The 24182-nt window shown below is 40.7% G+C and overlaps 1 protein-coding gene across 7 annotated transcripts in view; it reads left to right on the plus strand.

Moving 5' to 3' along the window:
• Positions 1-24182, plus strand: part of ARHGAP6 (Rho GTPase activating protein 6) — a 209000-nt gene that overhangs the window by 168982 nt on the left and 15836 nt on the right. For 6 of the 7 annotated variants that reach the window (XR_013837852.1, XM_079972558.1, XM_079972561.1 and 3 more), the window contains exons 3-9: positions 2193-2276; positions 9973-10229; positions 12723-12918; positions 15024-15079; positions 16453-16603; positions 19864-20012; positions 21043-21222. Coding sequence is in view for 6 of the 7 variants with exons in the window: in XM_079972558.1 (XP_079828684.1) it covers positions 2193-2276; positions 9973-10229; positions 12723-12918; positions 15024-15079; positions 16453-16603; positions 19864-20012; positions 21043-21222 (1073 nt within the window). In the remaining variant the exon portion in view is untranslated. The remainder of the gene's footprint in view (positions 1-2192; positions 2277-9972; positions 10230-12722; positions 12919-15023; positions 15080-16452; positions 16604-19863; positions 20013-21042; positions 21223-24182) is intronic. The other variant, XM_079972559.1, reaches the window with a different exon arrangement.

Genomic DNA, 24182 nt, shown 5'->3' on the forward strand with positions numbered 1-24182 from the left:
TGTGTGAAGTACAGTGGTACCTCGGGTTAAGTACTTAATTTGTTCCGGAGGTCCGTTCTTAACCTGAAACTGTTCTTAACCTGAAGCACCACTTTAGCTAATGGGGCCTCCTGCTGCTGCCGCGCCGCTGGAGCACGATTTCTGTTCTCATCCTGAAGCAAAGTTCTTAACCTGAAGCACTATTTCTGGGTTAGCGGAGTCTGTAACCTGAAGCGTATGTAACCTGAAGCATGTGTAACCCGAGGTACCACTATACCTTGGATCCTACCCACTGCCATTGCTGGCCCAGTCCACTGCTATCAAGTTAACCTGCCCCTGCTTTTCACCTTGGCAGGCATGAAAGGTTCCCAGATATGCTAATATTTGGGTAAAAAGACTATATTACTGTTTCTGTTACAGCTTTTCATAATTAGATGTTAACGATAGAGCTGTAAAGTTCTGCCCATTTTTAGTTTCCTGCTTTGAAATGGAAGCTTGTTTGATGGTCTTCTCATAACGACCGGAAGATGAATTCACATTCTCTGACATAACATCAGAGATTTTGCATATGACCTGTTGTTATTTCTTGACGCTGCAATCGAATCCCTGATTTAGGAGCACCAGGGAGGGCTTAACGAAGCCGCAGTACCACCACTGCATCTGCAATCCTGTTGCTCATGCCAGCCAGGGCAAAAAACAGCAGGGTCAGGAAACATGGCTGAGCCAAACCTACTGTCATCACAGGCCAATTTGCACTCCAGGCTGGGTCAGTGATTTGACTGTGGCCGCTACCTCCCTTCTGGTGTGAGTAGCAATTAAACCATGATGTTTTACCAGCCAGGGTTTGGAATCTGCATATATGTTGTGTTAATGATCTGCCAACATCCAGCCCTCAAGGCTTGAAAAGGCTACAACAATGAGAGCAGGATCCTCTTGGAGTATCTTTCAGGGGCATGATTGGGCATGGCCCTCCCCAACCATGTAATCATGTTTGGTTTGGCCACTTGAGCTACGTGCAGGTAGGAGGGAGATTTGTAGTGCAGTGCACTGTCACACAGCATCATGCTGTATGGCAACACGTGATACTGCTTTGATCTGAGTATGAAAAGGAAGGCCATGCTCTTGAGGGTTGCAAAGCTCTCCTAAGGGTCATTCCACTTCAGTTCAATGCATACAAGGCCAAGGATCTCAAGAGGGACAGAAACACAGATTTCACGAAACTTTGAAGTGCTATAAAATTAAAACCGTTTGAGATAGAGGGGAAAAATTTAAGGGGGTTTCTTTCAACCATAAGGGAAGGGTGTACACCAAGTTTCATCAAAATCCAAGACGGTGTGTGGCGAAACCCTTGTTTTTTGCTTTGATTTGATGTGGAATGACCCCCAAGTGCTTCTTCAGAAAGTAGTGAGGGACTCTGGAAAACTCGAGGAGCTAGTGGAGTAGACACATTAGTTGTCCACCCCACAACGTCAATGAAAATTCAGCTGTGCAAAAGATAAGAAAGTATTTTGGTGAAAGATGCCATTCTTACCATGAACTTTACCAACGAGTGCTTTAAATGTTTGGTCCCTGATAAATTGCTTTCCTGTGTTTGCCCTTTGAAACACCTTGTAAAGATTTCATTGCTGTGAGCATATAATAAGTATCACCTTTAGACGGATTAAAGATCCGGGCTAGATATATTTCAGCAGGCATTTTAACATAGTTTTCTATTTTTAGGATTAATTTCAATTTTTCTTATTTTTTAAAAAAGCATTTTATGTACAGCACTTAGAAATTCTGAGTATTAAGTAGCATATAAATATTTGAAATAAAAAAGACATTCACCTGATTGACCACATCTTCAGGTACATGGGTGCACACACACACACACACACACACACACACACACACATACACACACAATCAGTTTCTCAAAAGGTGTAGCAAAATAGCACCCCATACATGTATTTTCCTAGGCAAAGATTCATTCTTCTTTAAGAACTGTAATATTATATTAACTCTTCTAGAAGTAAGTACCCATGTCCTTTGGTATTATAACCAGGTGAATGGTTTGTAGGCAAGACCTCATTTGGATGGTTGTTGTTTTTTAATAAAAGAAAATCTATATGCTTTTGTCATGGGGGACTAGTTATTGTTCAATATCAGTTCTGCTGCATTCTTTTATCTTAGCACTTTTTTCTCTCCTTAAAATATAATGTTTTTATTTGTAGATGGACAAAAGAGGAAGAAATCATTACGAAAGAAACTGGATTCCCTTGGAAAGGAAAAAAACAAAGATAAAGGTACAGTAAAACGTATGTACTGAATACTTGGTGCATTACAAAAATGCAGTCACGGTTAAAATAAAAATTTTGTAAAACGTATTTATTTACTTGTTTTCGGGTGGACAGTTTTTCTTTAAAGAAACCCTCACTTTAAAGAGATGCATTATATATATATTTTTAAAAAATATGATATAAATATTCTATTTGCAGAGAAACTTGAACTTCATTAACATGGCTATTGCTCCTGTGCTTTTGATGTGATTGATGGGCAGAGCAGTCCAAACCCCCTTGTGTGTCAGTTGAATGTTTTTAAGGTTGAATGTTTTATTATGTTTTTATATATGTTGGAAGATGCCCAGAGTGGCTCGGAAAACCCATTCAGATGGATGTGGTACAAATAAATTATTATTATTATTATTATTATTATTATTATTATTATTATTATTATTACATAAGGGCAGGGGCTATAATGAGCAGAAGTATTGTTCTGCCCAGCCTCTGACTAGGTGCCACCTGTGGAGTGATACCATTATCACTCTGGCATAAACTTTTACCTTCTCCCAGCCAAATAGGTGACTGGAAGTGTTGGTGGTGAGATCCCTGCCTGCAGAAAGCACCAAAACAAAGCATATTGAGGGTCAGGAGGGGTTCCAGTGAATCCCATTCTGGCATATGGCCTGTGCTAGCCCTCCAGATCCCCTCTCAGTAGAGACCGGGGTTAGGATTGCCCCCCTAAAGCAAGCAAGCAACTACAGAAAGACTTAAAGGCATTTAAGCCATAAGATTGTATCAAAACAGCAATGTTCCATTTGGAAATCTCACAGACAAAAGAAGTAAGGTGAAGTCAACATTTCTGCAACCCCCCCCCCCCCCCCCGCTGCTAAATCCTGTTTTCTGAAAGCCGGACAAGCCATTTCCAGCACTTGGAGAAAAATAATAAAAATCCAATTTCCATTTTATCTTCATCCGAGCATTCATCCTCTATGCTTAAAGCCAGTTGGCATTGTATTTTGAGAGTGGCAAATCTTACGTCATACAGTACTTTCATTAGAGCTAAGGAGAAGATTTCACAGCCTAACAACGAAAGGAGTTATTAATGGGCTGCTGCAGTTCTGCTGGTTCCAGTATGAATCTAACTTAATTAAGTTTGCATTGGTTAGCTGTGAGACTCTCGGTACAGCTGCACTTTTAAAGTGAGTTGAGGGCAATATTAAATTTTTTTTTAAGTTGAAAAAATATATTTCTTCAGGTCTGTTCCTGAAGAATGGTGTTCCTAGGTGAGGTGAATCTTCAAATGGTGTTCCTAGGTGAGGTGAATCTTCAAGCACCTGCTTCCATTTGTTCTGTGTTTGAATTCCCCATTTTTACTTACATTCCCCCCTCTTTTATGTCTTTGATACAAATATTTGTCCTGATTTATTTCTGCTGTGTAAGGTGATATATTTGCATGCATGGATCTGATCAGAATCACTCACACCACTTGAGTAGACAGCCTGTGAGAAGTGCCCCCTGAACAGCCTTCTAAATCTGGCCCAAGTGTAGTCCTTCTCCATTGTTTAGGGGAGAGGGTGTCAGAAACAACCTAAACTGTTATTAATTATATCACTCGGGATAAATTTTGAAAACTTGTGGTCTTGGGCAGCACACAGTTCTTACGATTAGCTAAAACTGGGTTTGGTAGGGGTAAACTTGCTTAGTGTGACTGCTTCCCTATATGATATGCATTCTTAAAAGTATTACAGTGGTACCTCGGGTTAAGTACTTAATTCGTTCCAGAGGTCTGTACTTAACCTGAAACTGTTCTTAACCTGAACCACCATTTTAGCTAATGGGGCCTCTTGCTGCTGCCGCGCCGCCGGAGCATGGTTTCTCTTCTCATCCTGAAGCAAAGTTCTTAAACCGAGGTACTACTTCAGGGTTAGCGGAGTCTGTAACCTGAAACGTATGTAACCTGAGGTACTACTGTACTAATATTATAATACAGTCTTTACTCTGATTTCCTAAATTGCCTTAAACAGGAATCAGGCGAGCTATACGATCCCCATCCCTGGTGCAAGTTTGTGTGGCTCACAATTTAAAAGTGTTAGCGTGGTTTTAGGAAGATAAATTCACTGGGATAAAGTATTTATTTGTGTATTATCTTTCCACAAAGGAAGTTTGTGTTCAAGGGCAGATCACAATATACAAAGCAAACAACAGCAACAATATATTAAAGCAAAAAACAAAACAAAAAAAAAGCATTTCAGTACTCACTTCAGCAGTACATTTCAAAACACATCAGTGTTGCAATAAGTCCTTAGTAATGTAGAGCCGGGGAGGGGGGAGAGGTTTCAAAAAATGAAGCAAATCAAAACCTCTGCATGGATATTAGGTAAAGGTAAAGGGACCCCTGACCATTAGGTCCAGTTGTGGCCGACTCTGGGGTTGTGGCGCTCATCTCGCTTTATTGGCCGGTGTACAGCTTCCGGGTCATGTGGCCAGCATGACTAAGCCACTTCCGGCAAACCTGAGCAGCGCACGGAAACGCCGTTTACCTTCCCGCCGGAGCGGTACCTATTTATCTACTTGCACTTTGACGTGCTTTCGAACTGCTAGGTTGGCAGGAGCAGGGACTGAGCAACGGGAGCTCACCTCATTGCGGGGATTCGAACCGCCAACCTTCTGATCGGCAAGTCCTAGGCTCTGTGGTTTAATCCACAGTGCCACCTGCGTCCCGCATGTATATTAAAGGCACCATAAAGAATTAGCTCAGTGATGAGAGTTTTCCAAAATGCAACAAACGGGTTTGGTAGCCCACTTCACACCCTGGTTGACCTCCCTGACCCACCTGTGTCAGCCTCTCACACCATGCCCTGCCTCCCAACCAGGGACATTCTTTCCAGGGATAAATGGAATGGCACCCTTGCCGTGGATTTTATGATGGTGTGTGTGTGTGTCCCTCTGCATTTCCTTCCAGCAACAACTTCTCCTGGAACAGAGGACTGGGATAAGGCAGGTGGAACTAACCAGGCTCTTGATGACACCCAAAGACTGCTCTCGCCCACATGCATGCGCAGGGTATATTAATTAGCAGCTTCCTGATGTGGTGGATTCACTTGATGAGGCTTTGTACCATCGAGGTTATTTTTGTGGCTGCCACAGATTATTTTATTCGTTGTTTATATTTGTATCTTTTTGTCTGGCTTTCCAGATGGCTCCCAAAACAGTTAACAATTAAAAATAACAACACAATGAATGACGCAGCAATAAAATGACTGAGACAAAATTAGAATGTCAACTAAAAACACCAAAACAGATAGCAAGGTAGCTTAAAGCTGCAACTAGATAATGCAGTCAGACAGAATCAGGTACCATTGAGGTGACTGTATTTATGTCCCTCTTTCCTTTTTTTAAAAAAATAAATTTTATTTTTCATTTTTTTCAGAGATATTTTGACATAAAAACAATCCTATATTTCCAAACAAATATGTATTTTTTTACTTTCCCCCACTCCTTTTGCCATTTCTTATATTTTTTTTTATTTGCAACACTGCCTCTCCTTCATTACTGCAATTAATAATTTATCCCTAGTGATCTTTTATCATTAACTGTTTGGTTTAATTCAATCCTGCTAGTGATCTTATATGTGTACTATGACATTTCAAATAATCCACACATTTCCCCCAGTCTTTTATAAAGCTGTGCCATTTCGGCACAATCTGTTAATTTAGTCTTCCTCCTTGGTTGGTACAGAATCTTCTTTCCATTTCTGAGCATAAATCATCCTGGAATGTCCCTCTTTCCAGTCCTGTCAACGCACGCCAGCAGTCCGTGTCATATTGAAAGTCACCTTGAAATTGAGTGCATATCTGGACTTCACACTTCCCTGAGATTGGTCCTTTGGTAACCTTAATGTTCACTGCTGTCCTTAACATTTTTCAGACCACGGTATTTTGCTTTGGTAAGCTGTCCCAAGCTGGTTACTGGGAGTGAGCATTCTTTCAGTGGAACTGCTAGTATGTACGTGAAACATGAAAAAAACCTTGAAAAATGGTTTGCCTTCCAAGCAGATTATGCCTTCATTTTTCTTAGTGGGGTGTTCCTTTGTGCAGCACAATGAACCGCTCAGTATTGTTCCTCTCTGTGAGGATGTGAGTACAGTGCAGTGACTTGATTCATGGTCAACCCACGCTGTCCTAAGCAGCATTCGTAGCCAACCCCCGACCCCCCACCCTTCCCCTTTATGCCTGACAGCGAGTTGAAAAAATGTTCTCTTCTGTGCTCGCACAATTGTGTTTTTTAACAAGCCTTTCAGAAGTTTATTTTATAAAATGAATGCCTTCCATTGCCAGGCAACCTATCCAAAACAAACATTCTGCTCAGAACGGCACAGCACGTGTAGGCGTCCTAGCACAGATGTGTCTTGAGTGTTCTCATTCACCGTGGCTTTCTCCTAATTCCGCCTGCCTGCAAGCGCTGCTTTGCAGCTGTCTCAATTTTTTTATACTAAGCCTCTGGTTTAGTTCTTGGGGACTAGTGAGGAGGCACTTACTGACATCAGGGAGGATGTCGGTTTTAGATTTAGATTATGTTTCATAACCCTACTTTGACATGATTTTATGCGAAGAAGCTCATAAACGGTTGTCTTTCATTAAGCAAGGGTTTCTTTACACAACTAGTGTTGGGGTAATTCAGAGGTACAGTGGTACCTCAGGTTACATATGCTTCAGGTTACAGACGCTTCAGGTTACAGACTCCTCTAACCCAGAAATATTACCTCAGGTTAAGAACTTTGCTTCAGGATGAGAACAGAAATCGGGCTCTGGCGGTGCAGCAGCAGCAGGAGGAGGCCTCATTAGCTAAAGTGGTGCTTCAGGTTAAGAACAGTTTCAGGTTAAGAACAGACCTCTGGAACGAATTAAGTACTTAACCTGAGGTACCACTGTATTGTTGGTTGTTATACTGAAAGAGAGGTCTAGGAGGTCTTTGAGCACACACCTACTGTGCTGGTCATCATGGGCTATATGCGTCACACTGTGCTTCTGTTGGGAACGTGAGACTTTGCAGACCAGAAATAATCACCTTCCTTCTGTTGACATCAGCTCCTGTGGTCCTCCAGCTCTTGCTGGACTCCAGCTCCCATCATTCCCAGCAAGCATGATAATTGGTCAAGGATGATGGAACTTGGTATCTAACAACATCTGGTGGGACAGCACAGGTTATCCATTCCTTGCTTACATAATCACTTGATTCCTCAGGCATCAAGAGCTTCTCGTTTTCCTAGGAGTTTTTGACTTCTACTGCTTTGACACACTCTTGGACCATGTGAACAAATGAGAAACAAATTAGAAATTGAAGTGAGCATCCGTAGTTAGATCATTTTAAATCATGTCTTCTTTTAAGTTGGCTCAGTTGATTACAGTGACTACTACTGCAGGAAAGGTTGTTGTATGTAAGGTAGATTTCTCTTTAATGGAGGCAAAACAAATTCCCTTCTGTCCCAACCACACAACTCTGTCTTATACTGTATCTTTGCAGAATGGGTATGATAGCCTTCTGTAATAATGCCCCACAACTGAACAAACAGTTGTGTGGATGTGCCTGCTTTTTCCTTCTGAACCACTTTGAGCAAGACATGAAAGCTTAAAATTGAAGACTTTTGAGGTTTTGGGTGGGGGCATGGCTACTCTAATAAAAAGCCCTCTCTTTTCCCTTGTATATTCTTATTAGGAAATATATAGAGCAAAACAAATTTATTGCAGTTTGAAAAAGAAGTCTTCAGTGCCTTTGTGATGTGACCATCCCTCTTCTCACAGCTATTTACATCACTCCATCCCTTGGCAGTACATTTTCCTGCTATTTGATATATTGTTAGTGCTCTCTAATACTTCAAGACTGAACAGAAACCAACGGTGCTTCCATTCCTTTAAAAGCCAAGCAGTCTTTCCTTCCTTTTGTCGGTGAAATAGCTTCAGTGGCTAAATAAATGCTGTCATCTTTAAAGGTCATTTCAAACAAAATAAGGAAAGGGCTGCTGCAAGGCGTTAACGCCAACCTTGTTTTGATATTTTTGACATCAGTGCCTGCTGTTTAATTAAAAGGAGGAAGAGTTCTAAAATCTGATTAGTCTTTTTCATTTATTGTTTTGCATGGCTCAGTTCAAGAGGACAAACAACATTGCAACAGTTGTAGGAATAAAATAAAAACTGAAGTTTAAAACCGAGCTAGCTACTGCAACTAAAGCTTTACAGCTTATTAATTAGGTCTTCCTCACCTCTCCTTCACTACATTTCTCTCTCTCTCTCTCTCTCTCTCTCTCTCTCTCTCACACACACACACACACACACACACAGAGAGAGAGAGAGAGAGAGAGAGAGAGAGAGAGAGAGAGAGATTTTAATCTTTTCACCTTTGTAGCCAAGTAGAAGATTCAGTGTTTGCAGACTAAGGAAGAAACAATGTCATTGTTATATGAATAAATGGTTCTCAAGATTTCCAATCAGTTGGCAGATTAGTCCCAGTTCCTTTGTTCCTAAAACATTTTATCCTTGAGATGGCTCTAAGCACCACCACACTCTCTGAAAAATGATACAGTAAAATATTATCCTTGAACTCTTATCAAGAGAAGATAATAAAATAGTGTATGTGTAATATCGGAGCATTTGAATGCTTTAAAGTTAATCTGAGGCAGAGGGTTCTTGTTGCATTATAATTAGGCTTTTTCTTTGGATTTCAATGTGAATATCTCCCTTGATCATCATTTCAGCAACTGAGAACTTCCCAATTTGGCTATGTAGGTTCTGTGTATCATAGGAACTGCTGTTTTGCTGTACCTTGTGGAGTGTTGATCCTTGTCTTGTTCCGTTCCTCATTACTTCCAGGAAAAGATGCACTGCTGTGAATAAATATTTGATTTTTTTCATTTATTATAGCCAGAAAAATAGATATATTCTTTTTCCATGTTTATTTTCTACCCATTCTATGATAATATAAAGTGTTACTTTCTGTTTATGTTTGAATTGTTCAAACAATTTCAGTAATGACGTTCGTATGCAATTGCCTATCCAAAAGAGGGAATTCTCCTGGCGAATGTAAAATGGCATGTTCTTTATTTTTCAGAAATGTTTTTCAAGCATTGTTTGTTCCGTATTTTGCTGCTTTTACAATTTTATATAACTTCCTATTATGCTTAGTACTTTCGCAGTAGTCAAAAGAAATCTAAATCACGATATAAAACTATACATACACAAACTGAATTGAGCAGAACACGTGTCTGTGTGTATGTTGGGGGAAAAACAACAACTGTTCATATTTGGTAGATGATGGGGGGAAATAATTGGGTTCAAGTTTGCATAGCTGCCATTTTTTCCACACATAACACCTGAAGCTTAACATAAATCACCTACTCTTTAGAAACCATCCTTCAACAAATCACATGGGCTTTGAGGTCATTAGAGGGAAATCCTTCTTAATACTTGAGTCTTCAAGCTCCCTATCCCCTTCCTAATCTCTCTTTCTACCTCTCTCCCACCCACCATTCTCCACCTATTCTGAGACTTTGTGGAGACTCACCGAGCAGATTTAAAATTATAACTCTCCGCTTCATACAATAATATCTGTTGCCTGGGATTCGTGGAATCCATTTTAATGTGTTCAGTGACATTATAAAAAGTAAAAAGGGTCCTCTTGAGGTTGTTTGCCTTAGCACTTGAAATCTAAAAAGTAATTTGTAATTTTTGTTTTCCAGAATTCGTACCCCAGGCTTTTGGAATGCCTTTATCACAAGTGATCGCTAATGATCGGGCCTACAAATTGAAACAAGATACTCAGAGGGGAGAACAGAGGGATGTTTCAGAATTTGTACCTTCTCTTTTACCATTTGGGAGTAAAAGACAGAACAAAGAACTCTCAAGCAGTAACTCATCTCTTAGCTCCACCTCGGAAACACCAAACGAATCTACTTCTCCTAACACACCAGAACCAGCTCCACGAGCAAGGAGGAGAGTAAGTTTTCTATCAGTGGATTTGCATGAGCTGCAGGCTTTTATGGGACTTTCCCAGGCGCTGCCTTTCTTACAGAAGTTAAAATCTCAGAGCTGGTCTTCCATAGTTAAATTAAAGTCAGCCCTGATTCAGTTGATAGTAGTTGCAATTTTAATGGTCATCTCTCATTCCCAGCTGTTCGTGGGAGAGAATGAAATGGACACAAGTCTCTTGCCAACACCTCAGGGGACACAAGGATTCTTTGGAAACTTTCCTTTTCCCCAGTCAGATTCTAGTTGGTCTTTCTCAAATTATTAAAGCACTCAGTCACTTTAAAAAAGAAGAAGCTGTTTATAGTAGATGGGTTACAGGCTTATGAGACTATTGTTCATCCAGTTACTCATTTCATCCCCAAAATATAATAAAAAAAACTTGTGTAATTAGACTCTTGGTTCTATTCTAACATTTAAAAAAATAGCATCGGAATAAGTTAAATTGCTTTTTCCTTGATAGGTTAAAAAAAAACCCTATAGAGGTTCATAAAAATAACTGGAGTAAAACTTCTAAAACCCACAGTCATGCAACCTGTTATTAGGACTAACCAAAAAAGTCACGAAGGAATGGGCAAGATTTCAAGTTATCTAAACTAGCTTGAAGCCACACATTTTATTTATGCATATTGTTTGACTATGGCTTCCTTTACTTATAGAATAACACTTGTGACATTACAGGTAAAGAATCTTACGACTGGAGATTTTTATTTTATGCCAGTGTATATTCTCCAGTGTCAGTCAGGAGTCAGTCACACATCCATATACTTTACACAAGATAATTAAGAGAAAGGTTTTTCCTCCCTCAACAGATACAGGATAGGCAGTTTGTGCTGCCCATTAGTGGTAATTTTGGTGGGCTTTCTTTCTTTCAAAATGAAAAACCGATGTTTATAATTCTTTCCTCCCTGTATTTTCTACTAGGACATCATCCAATAAAATAAGATTCACAAAGTTGGAGCATATTACACTGATTCTGTACCAGCTCCAGTGGCTGCTAGAACATTTCCAGGCCCAATTTAAAGTCCTAATTAGCTAGAGACAAGACATTTGAAGGCCTATGCCCAGCCCTTAGATCTGGTGGCAGAATCCTTGATCATGGACTCTCTCATAAGGTCTTTCACCTTTGTGAACACAAAAAAATAGCCTTCTTTTTTTTAGTGGTGGCCCCATCATTCATTGTGAAAATTCATCCCAGAGGAGATATATTTAGTTCTTTTTTTATTGTTTTCAAATGAGTCTTAAAGACCCACTTGATTAATTGTGGTGATAATGCAATGCTGATGTTGTTCTACCCTCTTAAGATGTAATTTTAACTGTCATTTTATTGCTGGTGTGGAATGAAATGTTTGTATGTTCTGCTTTGTAGTTTTGCCTTTAAATGGTTTTATGATTTATGCTTTGCCCTGAAAGGCAGTATCTTCCATTATGTACACTTTTTCTATTGGACTGGTTGTGCCCATGAATAGCAGATGCCTCTTTTGGCCTGCTCAAGGAATAAAGCAATTTCCCCTTCTAAAAATGGCTATTGTGTTTTATTATAGTAGAAGTATAGCCTTCTGTTCTGTAAGGTGCTAGCAGGGAATGCTGGGCATTGCCTGGAACTTGGAATAACAACCCCCCCTTTTTTTAAATGTGATTTTTAAATGGATAGTGTAATTTGTGAATTTTGGGACTGTGTACCCACATACAGTAGAATGCATGGCTCATTGCATCCAATGGTATTCTAACTTGATCAAAACCACTTCCTCCACCTCAGTAAACCTTGTTTGTAATCATCACACCAAATTGGGCAAAGCCACACAAAAGTCATATTTCAGTCTGCCATCCTGATTCAAAATGGTACCCAATGTCCAAACATAGACGAAGACCACCACCTCCACTTCAGGAAACTTCACGACAAGTTGGGTTGCAATATCTCAAGAGGCATCCAAATGGGCGCAGTTGTGAGCTGTCCCACCAAATTGGGTGAGAAGATCCAAACAGAATGGTTTGGGCCCAGGACAAATTTGGGCAAAGTTACATCAAACTAGGCAATTATGTCTTTAGAGGCATCCACACTGGTGCAGGTTGGACCTATCACACAAAAAATCAGGTGCAGTCACATTTCAGTCCACCATCTTAATTCAGAATGGTCCCTAGTGTCCAAACGCAAATGAAGATCACTGCCTCCCCCTCAGGAATCCTTGTGTTGAGTTGGGTGATGATATCTTCAGAGGTATCCAGATCAGTGTAGTTTGGCCCCATCATGCCAAGAATAGGGCAAAGTCGTAACAAAGTCACGTTTCAGACCACCATCTTGATTCAGAATTGACTTTCCTATTTTCTGTTTATGTAAGAATCTGTCCCATCTGTTTTTGGAGGTATTTTTATTCATGGCTATCTCTGCTGTGAAGGAAGACTACGAATGGAATTCTCTCCCACCAACACCCATGTTGATTGTATGTCTTTGTGTATGTTGCAGGGTGCAATGTCTGTGGACTCCATTACGGATCTTGATGACAGTCAATCTCGACTGTTAGAAGCCCTACAGCTGTCATTGCCTGCTGAAGCCCAGAGCAAAAAAGAAAAGTCCAGGGACAAGAAACTAAGCCTCAATCCTATTTACAGGCAAGTTCCTCGAGTTGTGGACAGCTGCTGCCAGCATTTAGAAAAACACGGTAAGTATGATTCAACCTGGCAATGAAAGGCAGGTGACAGGCCGTCTTGTACTAGCCATTGGCCTTGACGACTTTTAAAATAAAACTTCAGTATAAAGTTTCAGATATATAAACAATGAAATAAAGATAAATAATAAGATAACAGTTAAAAGACAGTATAGTTATATTAAAACCTTTTACCCAATACAATAAAAAACCCGACACAACTTCTTTCCATTTAAAGTTTCTTTGCAGCTAAAGGGAACAGTGATGTTTTATGTGTCACAAACAGATAAATAACTCCTGACAAAAAGTAGGTAATTACTTGATCAGAACTTCTTGTTAAACTTGAAAAATCTTTGGACCCTCGTTAAGGGGACATTTCAATACATAATGGATTACAGTGGTACCTTGGTTCTCAAACTTAATCCATTCCGGAAGTCCGTTCCAAAACCAAGGCACGCTTTCCAATAGAAAGTAATGGAAAATGGATCAATCCATTCCAGACTTTTAAAAACAACCCCTAAAACAGCAATTTAACATGAATTTTACTATCTAACAAGACCACTGATCCATAAAATGAAAGCAATAAACAATGTACTGCAGTCACGCAATCAATCAGTAGCTGAACTGGGTTCCAGACAGTCACAAAAACAAAAGAAAAAAGAGCCACAAAAATTGAAAATAAATAGCAAAAACAGACAGACCTCAGCGTAACACTCAAAATGGAAGCGTAACACTCAAAATGGAGCATGTTCGGTTTCCGAAAAAAGTTCGCAAACCGGAACACTTACTTCCAGGTTTGCAGTGTTTGGGTTCCAAGTTGTTTGAGTACCAGGCATTTGAGAACCAAGGTAACACTGTACATTCTCCACAAGTTTCAAATTACAGGTGCAAATCTGTTGGGAGACATGTATCCATCCAACACAGCAGAAGGCAAAATTTGTACATGTATTTATGCCTACTCCAACCTTATGTCTACTTCAGCTTTGCCTTCATGTAGCCTATTCCATCATTCTTTTTTTTTTTTTTTTTAATCTAAAAGATCCAAAAGTGCTCCAGGCAGATTATACATCTGTGACAGACTTGGATATTGGCACTTTGGTTTCCCGTGCTACTTGAGAAAAAGCAAGTGTGTTTTACCAAGTATATAACTCTGTCATGGTGTAAACAATGAAATGAAGATAAATAATATGTGCAAGTGTGGTATATGAGAAAACTAGTATTTCACATTTTTTTAATGGTTGTGCACACAGGTAAATGAATACCTGTGCATATACCTACAATGGACAAAAGGTTTATGAAACTCAGGCAGTGCAGGGAAGCACTAATTGAGGGCAGGGTAAGGTAGCACACAGGGCAAATACATCCCATCAAACATAGCCTACTAGAGTGTCAACAGAAAACACTAAGATAGAGTTCAATTGAAAGCACTTACGTGTAAAAGAACAAAGATAGACGTAGACGTGGAGAAATAAGATGAGTGCAACTTACATGTGCATTAATATTCTAGTGTATACACATCCTGAGCTGCTGCCAGTCATAGGATAGAAAGGGGAAGTATCTGTCCTTTGTTACTAGGAGATAACTAAAATGGTGTTCAAATTAGCATTTTTAAAATTCTGGGATGAAAGTTGTTCACATCTACATTTACCATTTCCAGCCTCCTGCTGTTGCCAGGGAGAAAGCAGCGCATGAGCCAGTGCAATACTAAGTTCATCCATAGGCAACTTTTTTCTCTGTGCACTTAACTTTTTTGCCTACATTAGTGAGCTGAGGCTGAAGTATTTTTATATAATTGAGACATGCGTGTTGTGGTTAAGATTGGTCTTAGGCTTCCCTCTAGTGTCACCCTTAAATAGTTACCACCAAGTTGCTGAAAAGCAATCACTGATGCATAACAGCAAGCTTCACCGAGGAAAGTCCTCACCAATTCTACCTTTTTCTGAATTATAGACAAGTTTGGGTTTTATGTTTGGCGTGGATGGGGAGGAGGAGTGATAGCCCCTGAGTGTTGTTACAGTTATTCATAGGATGTTTGCTGCAGAAAATGTAAAAACGCTATGATAATGCATGTTCTACCAAAGCTTTAAATAATGAAAGAAGTGATTTGTTGTATTTTTCAGGCCTTCAGACAGTGGGCATATTCCGAGTTGGTAGCTCAAAAAAGAGAGTAAGACAGGTGAGACTATAGTACACCTTCCTTTTTTGCCCTTACTTTAACGCGTACTGAGAATCTGATTTTTAAAAAGTCTAAGGGAACAATAATGCCTTTATAACTTTTCTAGACAAAGCAGTTTACAAGCCACAAAGCAAACATAGTGGGGGGGGGAATTATGACCACAAAAATCTCAGAACAATATTTTGAAACATTGCTAAAAGCCATGAAGACTGATACTAATACTGCATAATATAAAATTAAGAGAGTTGGGCAAAACTTGTGGAGTTCAGCCATTCAGATCAAATTAGTTGCTGAATGCACTGGTAAAGAGGTACCGTATTTTTCGCCCTATAGGACACACTTTTCCCCCCTCCATAAATGAAGGGGGAATGTGTGTGCGTCCTATGGGGCGAATGCAGGCTTTCGCTGAAGCCTGGAGAGCGAGAGGCGTCGGTGCGCACCGACCTCTCTCGCTCTCCAGGCTTCAGGAAGCTATCCGTAAGCCTTGCGCGCCCGGCGGGAGTTCCCCCGGGCGTGCAAGGCTTGCGGGCGGCAGCCTGCAGCGCGGGGCGCCCTCCAGAGGACCCCCCGTGCTTCGCGCAAGTGTCTGCAAGCCTGCAGCGCCCGGGGGAACTCCCCCCGGGCGCATAAGGCCTGCGGGCAGCAGCCAGCAGCGCGGAGCACGGGGCGCCCTCCGGAGATCGCCCCGTGCTTCGCGCAGGTGTCCGCAAGCCTTGCGCGCCCGACGGGAGTTGCCGCCGGGCTCGCAAGGCTTGCGGATAGCAGCCTGTTCTGGGGGCTGGGGTCAGGGAAACTCGGGGGGGGGAATAATTTTTTTTAATTCATTTTTTATTCATTCCCCCCCCCCAAAAAATAAGGTGCATCCTATTGGCCAGTGTGCCCTATAGGGCGAAAAATACGGTAGGTCTTTAAGATCCATTTAAAACCCACAAGGGATAAGATTTGCTTTATAAGGACCATTGTAACCAATGACATGGTCTAGGGTATTGTTCATAAAGGATTTCACTTTTGTACTGTCTAATTAAACTTTCTTTTTTAAAATTTAAAATTTACATTTAAACTTAACAGGATTTCTGCAAAATTGAATGTTGGTCCCATACAATGAAATAACAGTGTACATTGAAATCATTAACAAAAAGTGTCCATTTGACTCCTAATAATACTGAAATCACTCCATTTCACCTTAAAACAATACAGACTTTGGTCCATTTCCTCAGATTATACTGTTTTCTTAGCAGATGTGGAACATGGCACATTTTCCAACTGGCGGCCAAAGTATTAACCTAATGCATCATCTCCCCTTATTTATGATTTGTAGATTAATAATGTAGATGTCTAGATGTGACCTTTTCCCTTTGTGTTGATTTTTCCAGTTACGCGAAGAGTTTGACCGTGGTGTGGATGTAATGTTGGATGAAGAACACAGCATTCATGATGTGGCTGCTTTGTTAAAGGAATTTCTTCGTGACATGCCTGATCCACTCCTGACTAGGGAGCTTTACACTCCTTTCATCAATACTCTCCGTAAGCAGAGCAACCTCCTCTTTTACAGATTCCTTAAAAACCTACACCACACAAACTCTGCGTAAGGTGTAGAGGTGCAGTTGAAGTGATTTGTTCCTAAATTAACATGTTTAAAATGTGTGTAGGGTCCTAAACACTTCTTTGTTAAATTGTTGAAATGCGGGAAACTTAAAACAGCTGCCAAGTACCTAGTGTGGTTTAATGGGTGGAGTTCTGAGCATGGGCTAAGGATGAAGTCCCTAGATAAAGTAATCAGTTCTTGGTGTGTAAAATGAGAGTTGGGAGGACACAAAAGTTAAAGTATTTTGATTTCTGAGCGTGAAATAGATGATGGCTATATTCTTAAGTTGGCAAAAGAAAAGTTGGCTGTGCCATTATTTCCTGTTACACTTATTGCCTGTTCCTGATGAACCTCTATGGCTAATCCTAAGCAGCTTTCCTCAACCTGGTGCCGTCCAGATGTTTTGGACAGCATCTCCAGCATGGCCAGTTGCCAATGTTCATCATGTGTGCATGCAAATTGACTGCAGTTTGTAAAGCTATTATGCTTTCCCAAGCTTTAAATAGTAGTGCCAAATGCTTAGGGTTATAGCCAACATTGTGCAAGTGAAACATAAGTACAGACTACAGGTCTCTCATTTCTTTCCTTCCTGCAGCCCTGCAGAGCACAATTTTCTTCACCGATTTTTCAGTAATTCCTCCTAACCACTGCAGCCATTTACAACACAACCCTTACTCCCTGAATGACCCCTGACCCTGTAGAGAAGCTTTTTGGGGAGTGCAAGTGTTGGAGGGCAGAATTGAGGAAGGGAAAGATTTGCTGTGTAAGCTTGCCTCCCACTTGTGGAATATTGGATCCATTGTCTACCTGGAACTAATGTGAGAGACAATGTATGATTTTGTCCACTTGTACGCAATGCTGACAATACTGTATTCAGCCCCACTCACTGATTGAGAATGAGACTAAAAATGTGATCTGTAGTTGAATTTTCTCTAGAAACTTCCTCAAATGTTGATTTCATGTTAACCTGAGAAGAACTCTGTTAGAATATACCTGTTGCTTCATCAAGTTGACGTGAAATATCCCTTCCTCTTGGTTCATGTGGGAACCAATGACACTGCAAGCAATAGCCTCCAGAAGATCAAAAGAGACTACGAGGCTCTGGGCAGGAAATTGAAGCAATTAAATGCACAAATTGTCATCTCATCTGTCCTCCCAGTTGAACGACGTGGCCCAGGGAGAGAGGGAAAAATAGTGGAAGTGAACAGCTGGCTTCGCAAATGGTGTAAACAGGAACGGTTTGGATTCTTAGATCATGGACTGCAGTTTCTTGAAGATGGACTTCTGGCAAGCGATGGGCTGCACCTCACAATGGTTGGGAGGAATGTTTTTGCCAAAAATCTCAGAAACCTCATCAGGAGGGCTTTAAACTGACTAATGTGGGGGAGAGAGACAGTGCTCCTGAAGATAGGAGTCTATCAATTGATGAAGATGATCATCCAAATGTCATAGACCAAATGGAGCAAACAGCACACAGACCTAGTGGTGGGAGAAAAAAATCCTTAAATAAGAGACACGGGGGAATGATTAATGGACTTCAATGTCTGTACACTAATGCGCAAAGCATGGGAAATAAACAAGATGAGCTTGAGCTCTTGGTACAGCAAACTAAATATGACATAATAGGCATCACTGAAACCTGGTGGGATAAGTCCCACGATTGGAATGTAATAATGGAGGGATACAATCTATTTCAGAGAAACAGACCAGACAAGAAAGGAGGATGTATATACCTGTGAAGAGATCCAAGATTTAGAACCTCAAAGCCAAAGTGAGAGCATTTGGGTCAAAATTAAGGGAGAGAAGAATAACAGTGACCTCATTGTGGGAGTTTACTATAGATCCCCAAGCCAAACGGAGGACATAGATGATGCCTTCCTGGAACAGATGACCAAGCATGCAAAAGGAAGGGAGATAGTAATGGGGGACTTCAATTACCCGAATATTTGTTGGATGTCAAACTCAGCCACGAGCATAAGGTCAAACAGATTCCTCACTGGCCTTGCAGACAACTTCGTTGTCCAGAAAGTGGGAGAAGCAACAAGAGGAACAGCCATTTTAGATCTGGTCCTAAGCAATGTTGATGACCTGGTTAGTGGGGTAGAAGTGGAAGGATCATTAGGCGCGAGTGATCATGCTCTTCTGAGGGCAACCAAAATGGTCAAAGGCCTGGAAACGATGCCTTCTGAGGAACGGCTAAGGGAGCTGGGCATGTTTAGCCTGGAGAAGAGGAGGTTAAGGGGTGATATGATAGCCATGTTCAAATATATAAAAGGATGTCACATAGAGGAGGGAGAAAGGTTGTTTTCTGCTGCTCCAGAGAAGCGGACATGGAGCAATGGATCCAAACTACAAGAAAGAAGATTCCACCTAAACTTTAGGAAGAACTTCCTGACAGTAAGAGCTGTTCGACAGTGGAATTTGCTGCCAAGGAGTGTGGTGGAGTCTCCTTCTTTGGAGGTCTTTAAGCAGAGGCTTGACAACCATATGTCAGGAGTGCTCTGATGGTGTTTCCTGCTTGGCAGGGGGTTGGACTCGATGGCCCTTGTGGTCTCTTCCAATTCTATGATTCTATGATTCTATGAATCCTGTTTTTTCCAGACTAGAGCTGTGCACGAATGCCTCTTGAAATTTTTCTTCCAATTCTCAGGGACGGGATTCAAAATTATCAGTGACAATGGTGAAGCTTATTTTCTTTTCTCAACAAGTGACAACAGCAGCAACTATGATGGCAGCCTGGCTACCATTTTGCATTCCCCACAATGGCTCAAACCTAGCATTATTCCAGGTCATGGGAGAAGAGAGGAATTGGTGGCCAATGATGAAGAACAGTCAGAGAAAATTCTGTGAAGTGACCTTTTCTTCTAGCGAAATGAGAGAAAATTCTCAGAAACTGTCTGAGAAAAAGGGAGATGTTTTGGCTCAGCTCTAGATTATGTTCTTGTACAGGCAACACCAGTTTTGCCTGTGTTCAAAAAATATGCGACAATGCACACATGGGCTGTTCCACACCTGGAAGAGGGTGTGACGGGGGTGGAGTGGGGTGGAACAGAAGCAAATTGGGGGTTGCCTATATTTAATTGCAGTTGATATAAATTATATAGGAATATCATGTCAGTTGAGAGATATGTAACATGCCTGTCCTTGCGTACATAACTGTGAGCACATTCCTTAGAGTACTTTCCCCCCTCTCTTTTAGTATTAGAGCCCCATGAACAACTAAGCACCCTGCAACTTCTTATTTATCTTCTACCTCCCTGCAACTGTGACACCTTACATCGACTACTCCAGTTCCTTGCGACTGTAGCTAGCCATGCAGAAGACAGGATAGACCAAGACAGCCAGGATGTAAGTTCAGATCATTCATTTTTTCTATGGCTATTTCTGGAGGATGCTCTGAAGAACAGAGAACTGAATCACCCCCCCCCCATTTTCTTCATTTCCCAGTACAGCATCTTAGTGTTTATTAACAGTTTCCATGTTTATTAATATTTTTTATTGTTAACAACAAAATAAGTGATTTTTCAAAAGTGGCTTTGATATTTGCCACATTGCGAACAAAAAAAGGGAAAGAAATGCTTTAAAATGAAAATTCCAACCCGAATGTTTTGATTAAATTTCATATATAAATAAATTCTAGTTGGAAACAAAGCATTTGCTGTGTTTAACTCCTCTCTCCTTCCCTAAACCATACTAATCTCAGTAAATTTTATTGCAGTTATTATAAGTTAGCAATTCCTATTTCATCTTTTCAATAGTTTTGTAAACTTTAATTTTAAATAATGGATAAAGTATACTGTACACAATGACCTTTGGATTATTTGTGCTCTGGTTATAGATTTCTTTTGGAAGTTGAATATTAGGATATGTTTTGTGCTTTCCAAATATTACTTTCCCTTTCCTCATGCATTGCAGCATAAATATGGGAGGGATGCCCTCACAGAGGAGTTTTCCACTTCAGCAGTGCAAGTTTCCAGTAACCACTGGTGCTTGAGTGGAAACTTACCACTTCATGTGGCATTTGTATAGAAGAGCCTCACCACTGAAAAGCAGCTTATCAGAAAACTGTCTCCAGCACCGCTATTATAAATATAACAGGTCATTGCTTGATGTTCTTTCCAGAAACAGTTGTGTTCCTAATCTTCAGGCATCCTTGTATAAAGCACACATAGTTGATAAACTAAAATAATAATAATTGATAAATAAAGATGCAGACATATTGAGAACAAATTTGGATCTTTTTTTATGGCAGATGGTTCAAGAGTATAAGACAATGCGGGGTTCTAAACTGGTTAGGCAAATAAATTCAGCTTACACTAAATTCTAGGCAGCCATTTACAGAATCAGGTAACTCAACTTTATTTCTGTTTTGTTCCAGATTCCTGGCAACAAAATGACATCACTTAATCTAGCCACTATATTTGGACCTAACCTGTTGCACAAACAGAAGACAACAGACAAAGAATTTACTGTTCAAAGTACAGCGCGAGCTGAGGAGAGTACTGCAATCATTGCTGTTGTACAAAAGATGATAGAAAACTATGAAATGCTTTTCATGGTAGGCAAAGTCTTCTTTATTTTGCATTATTGCAGGTTATGAATACAGTGGTACCTTGGGTTAAGAACTTAATTTGTTCTGGAGGTCCGTTCTTAACCTGAAACTTTTCTTAACCTGAGGTACCACTTTAGTTAATGGGGCCTCCCGCTGCCGCCACGCCACCACCATGCAATTTCTGTTCTCATCCTGAAGCAAAGTTCTTAACCCCGAGGTACTATTTCTGGGTTAGCAGAGTCTGTAACTTGAAGCATCTGTAACCTGAAGCATCTGTAACCCAAGGTACCACCGTACACTTCAAACTTTTCTCCTGTGCTTTCATTTCAAAACATGAAACACTCTCTATTTATATATTATATATCAGCTGTGGCATTGTCTTTTTAATGTACGGCAAAACACTGCTGAAAAAGACTATTGTCAATATGTGGTGAAAATCTCATGAGATAAAAAACAAAACACCAGTCTGGCATCATGAACTTGAGATAGCATCATATATTTTCAGTTGTTGATAAATAAAGTCCCTTATATACTAGCATACAGTGTTTTTATCCTGTGGAGTACAATTCTTTGAGAAGTAGCTCCATAAGCATTGCAGATGCTTCTCACTTCAGAAGGCAAAAAAGAATGAACATGGATGCATATTCCTTCACACGCATTGAAGGCCTTCTATGGTAAGGTGAATAGTGTGGATTATGAGGTTGACAATTATAGCAGAAAGGCCTTGGGAACGACAAAATTATTGCTCTCTTGCATATGAGGTAGAAAGTGGAACAGCAACTCATAATTGCTAAATGAAATTCAAAACAACAGTTAGTGTTTCCTCATACTGTCATGTTTTCTGTGCAGTAAATAAGAAATAAGCATCTTTCATCAAGGTTTCACTTTTGCTGCAGGGATTCATGCACACTTCCCAGTATTGTTTACTTGGCGATGAACTTCTGCAAGATAGTGCATTCTTTTGTACATGTGGGTACTATGGTTGCATAACATTATTCCTTAGCTTGAAGAAATACAATAACTGTATCTGACACCTGCTAAGCCGAAGGGGGGGGGTGCTGATTATTTGTAGCCCAAATGGACCAGAAGGATCAGTGCATGTGGCACAATCCAAAAAAGCCTTTTGTGGCTCCAAAATCCCTATGAGAAGTCCAAGAACATGATATGAATTCAACTGCCTTCTCCCACTGTTCCAACCCAGTGACTGGTATACAGATGCATAATGCCTTCAATCCTGGAGGTAATGCATAGCCATCAGTATGTTATCCTCTATAAATCTGCCTAATCCTTCTTTAAATCCATCTATGTGGTCATTGCCACATCTTGTTGAACCGAATTCCATACTTTAACTATGTGCTTTTGAAGTACTCCCTGGAGAAAACAAGTTCAGGCACCAGTTCTGTTTAACACAGAGCAGAGGATATTACAAACCAGAGGCCAAGGCTGCTGCTGCCATGCAGTTCTTCCTTCAAACAGCTATCTTGACGGCACTGAAATGCTTACAAGAGGGGACTGATAGAGTTGGCCTCCTCCCTTGCTAATGACATGGGTGGTCCTGGCTGCCTCGGCTGCAGAAGTCTCTCTTCGTAAAGGCAGTTGAGTTCCTTGCAAACCCTTTTTGTTTTTACCACCCTGAGTAATTTGGTGTCACCAGCAAATTTGGCCACCTCACTTCTCACCCATATCTCCAGATCATTTATGAACAAATTGAAAGGCATTGGTCCCAGTACAGATACTTGAGAGAGTCTGCTTCTTACATCCTTCCATTGTGAGAAGTGTCAATTAATTCCTTCTCTCCACTTCAGCTGTTACAGAACAAAAGTGCCCGAACCCGTAGATAGCTTCCCCACCTCCCTTTCCACTTTCATATTACAGTTGCTATGGAAAATCTCCATCTGGGTACAGCCTTAGAAAGATTAAATACTTACAGCAATATGGTACCTTATGTAAGTAACTAAAGTATAGCTAAAGCAATCAAGTGTTAGAAGGCAACTGTGGTTAATATCCATGGTGTCTTCCTGTACAAATAGGTTCCTTCTTCCCCTATTCCAGCAAATGATTGATTGAGTTTGTTTGTGGGGTTTTCTTTTTTGTGCTGTTGACTTTTTACATGGTGCAGTGGCAGCCATGGGAGCCTTTGGTTGAAGAACCTCCATCTGATCAGTGGAAATGGCCAACATAGTTAATGTTATTTGTAGCTTCTGGAAGAGAAAAATATGTCATTAAATGTATGCTGGACATGAATAAAAATATTTTATTCTGTGAACTATATATACATGATCTGGTTTCCCTTATAGTGGAAAAATGACTCAATTCCTATGACTTCTCCTTTTTTGAATCACTTGTTGTCAGTATTGCTTGATTGCTTGCTTGCTTGCTTGATTGATTGATTGAATGAATGAATGAATGAATGAATGAATGAATGATTGTGGGTTTAGTAAAGGTAAAGGGACCTCTGACCATTAGGTCCAGTCGTGGCCGACTCTGGGGTTGTGGCGCTCATCTCGCATTATTGGCCAAGGGAGCCAGCATACAGCTTCCAGGTCATGTGGCCAGCATGACTAAGCCGCTTCTGGCAAACCAGAGCAGTGCACAGAAACGCCGTTTACCTTCCCGCCGGAGTGGTACCTATTTATCTACTTGCACTTTGACGTGCTTTCAAACTGCTAGGTTGGCAGGAGCAGGAGCAGGAGCAGGCACCGAGCAACAGGCACTCACCACGTTGCGGGGATCCGAACTGCCAACCTTCTGATCAGCAAGTCCTAGGCTCTGTGGTTTAACCCAAAGCGCCACCCATGGGTTTAATATTGCATAGCAAATGTTGATGCACAGCAGTGCCCTTGGGCAGTGTATGGGCAACACATTTCAATGCATTACTCTGCAGCCCACATTTAAACGAGATGAGAAGGCAAGAGGGAGTGGATAAATATTTGTGGGAAAAGCAGGGTGTGTGGGTATGTTTTATT

Source organism: Podarcis cretensis (genome assembly GCF_951804945.1).
Source record: "Podarcis cretensis genome assembly, chromosome: 4".
NCBI lineage: Eukaryota > Metazoa > Chordata > Lepidosauria > Squamata > Lacertidae > Podarcis > Podarcis cretensis.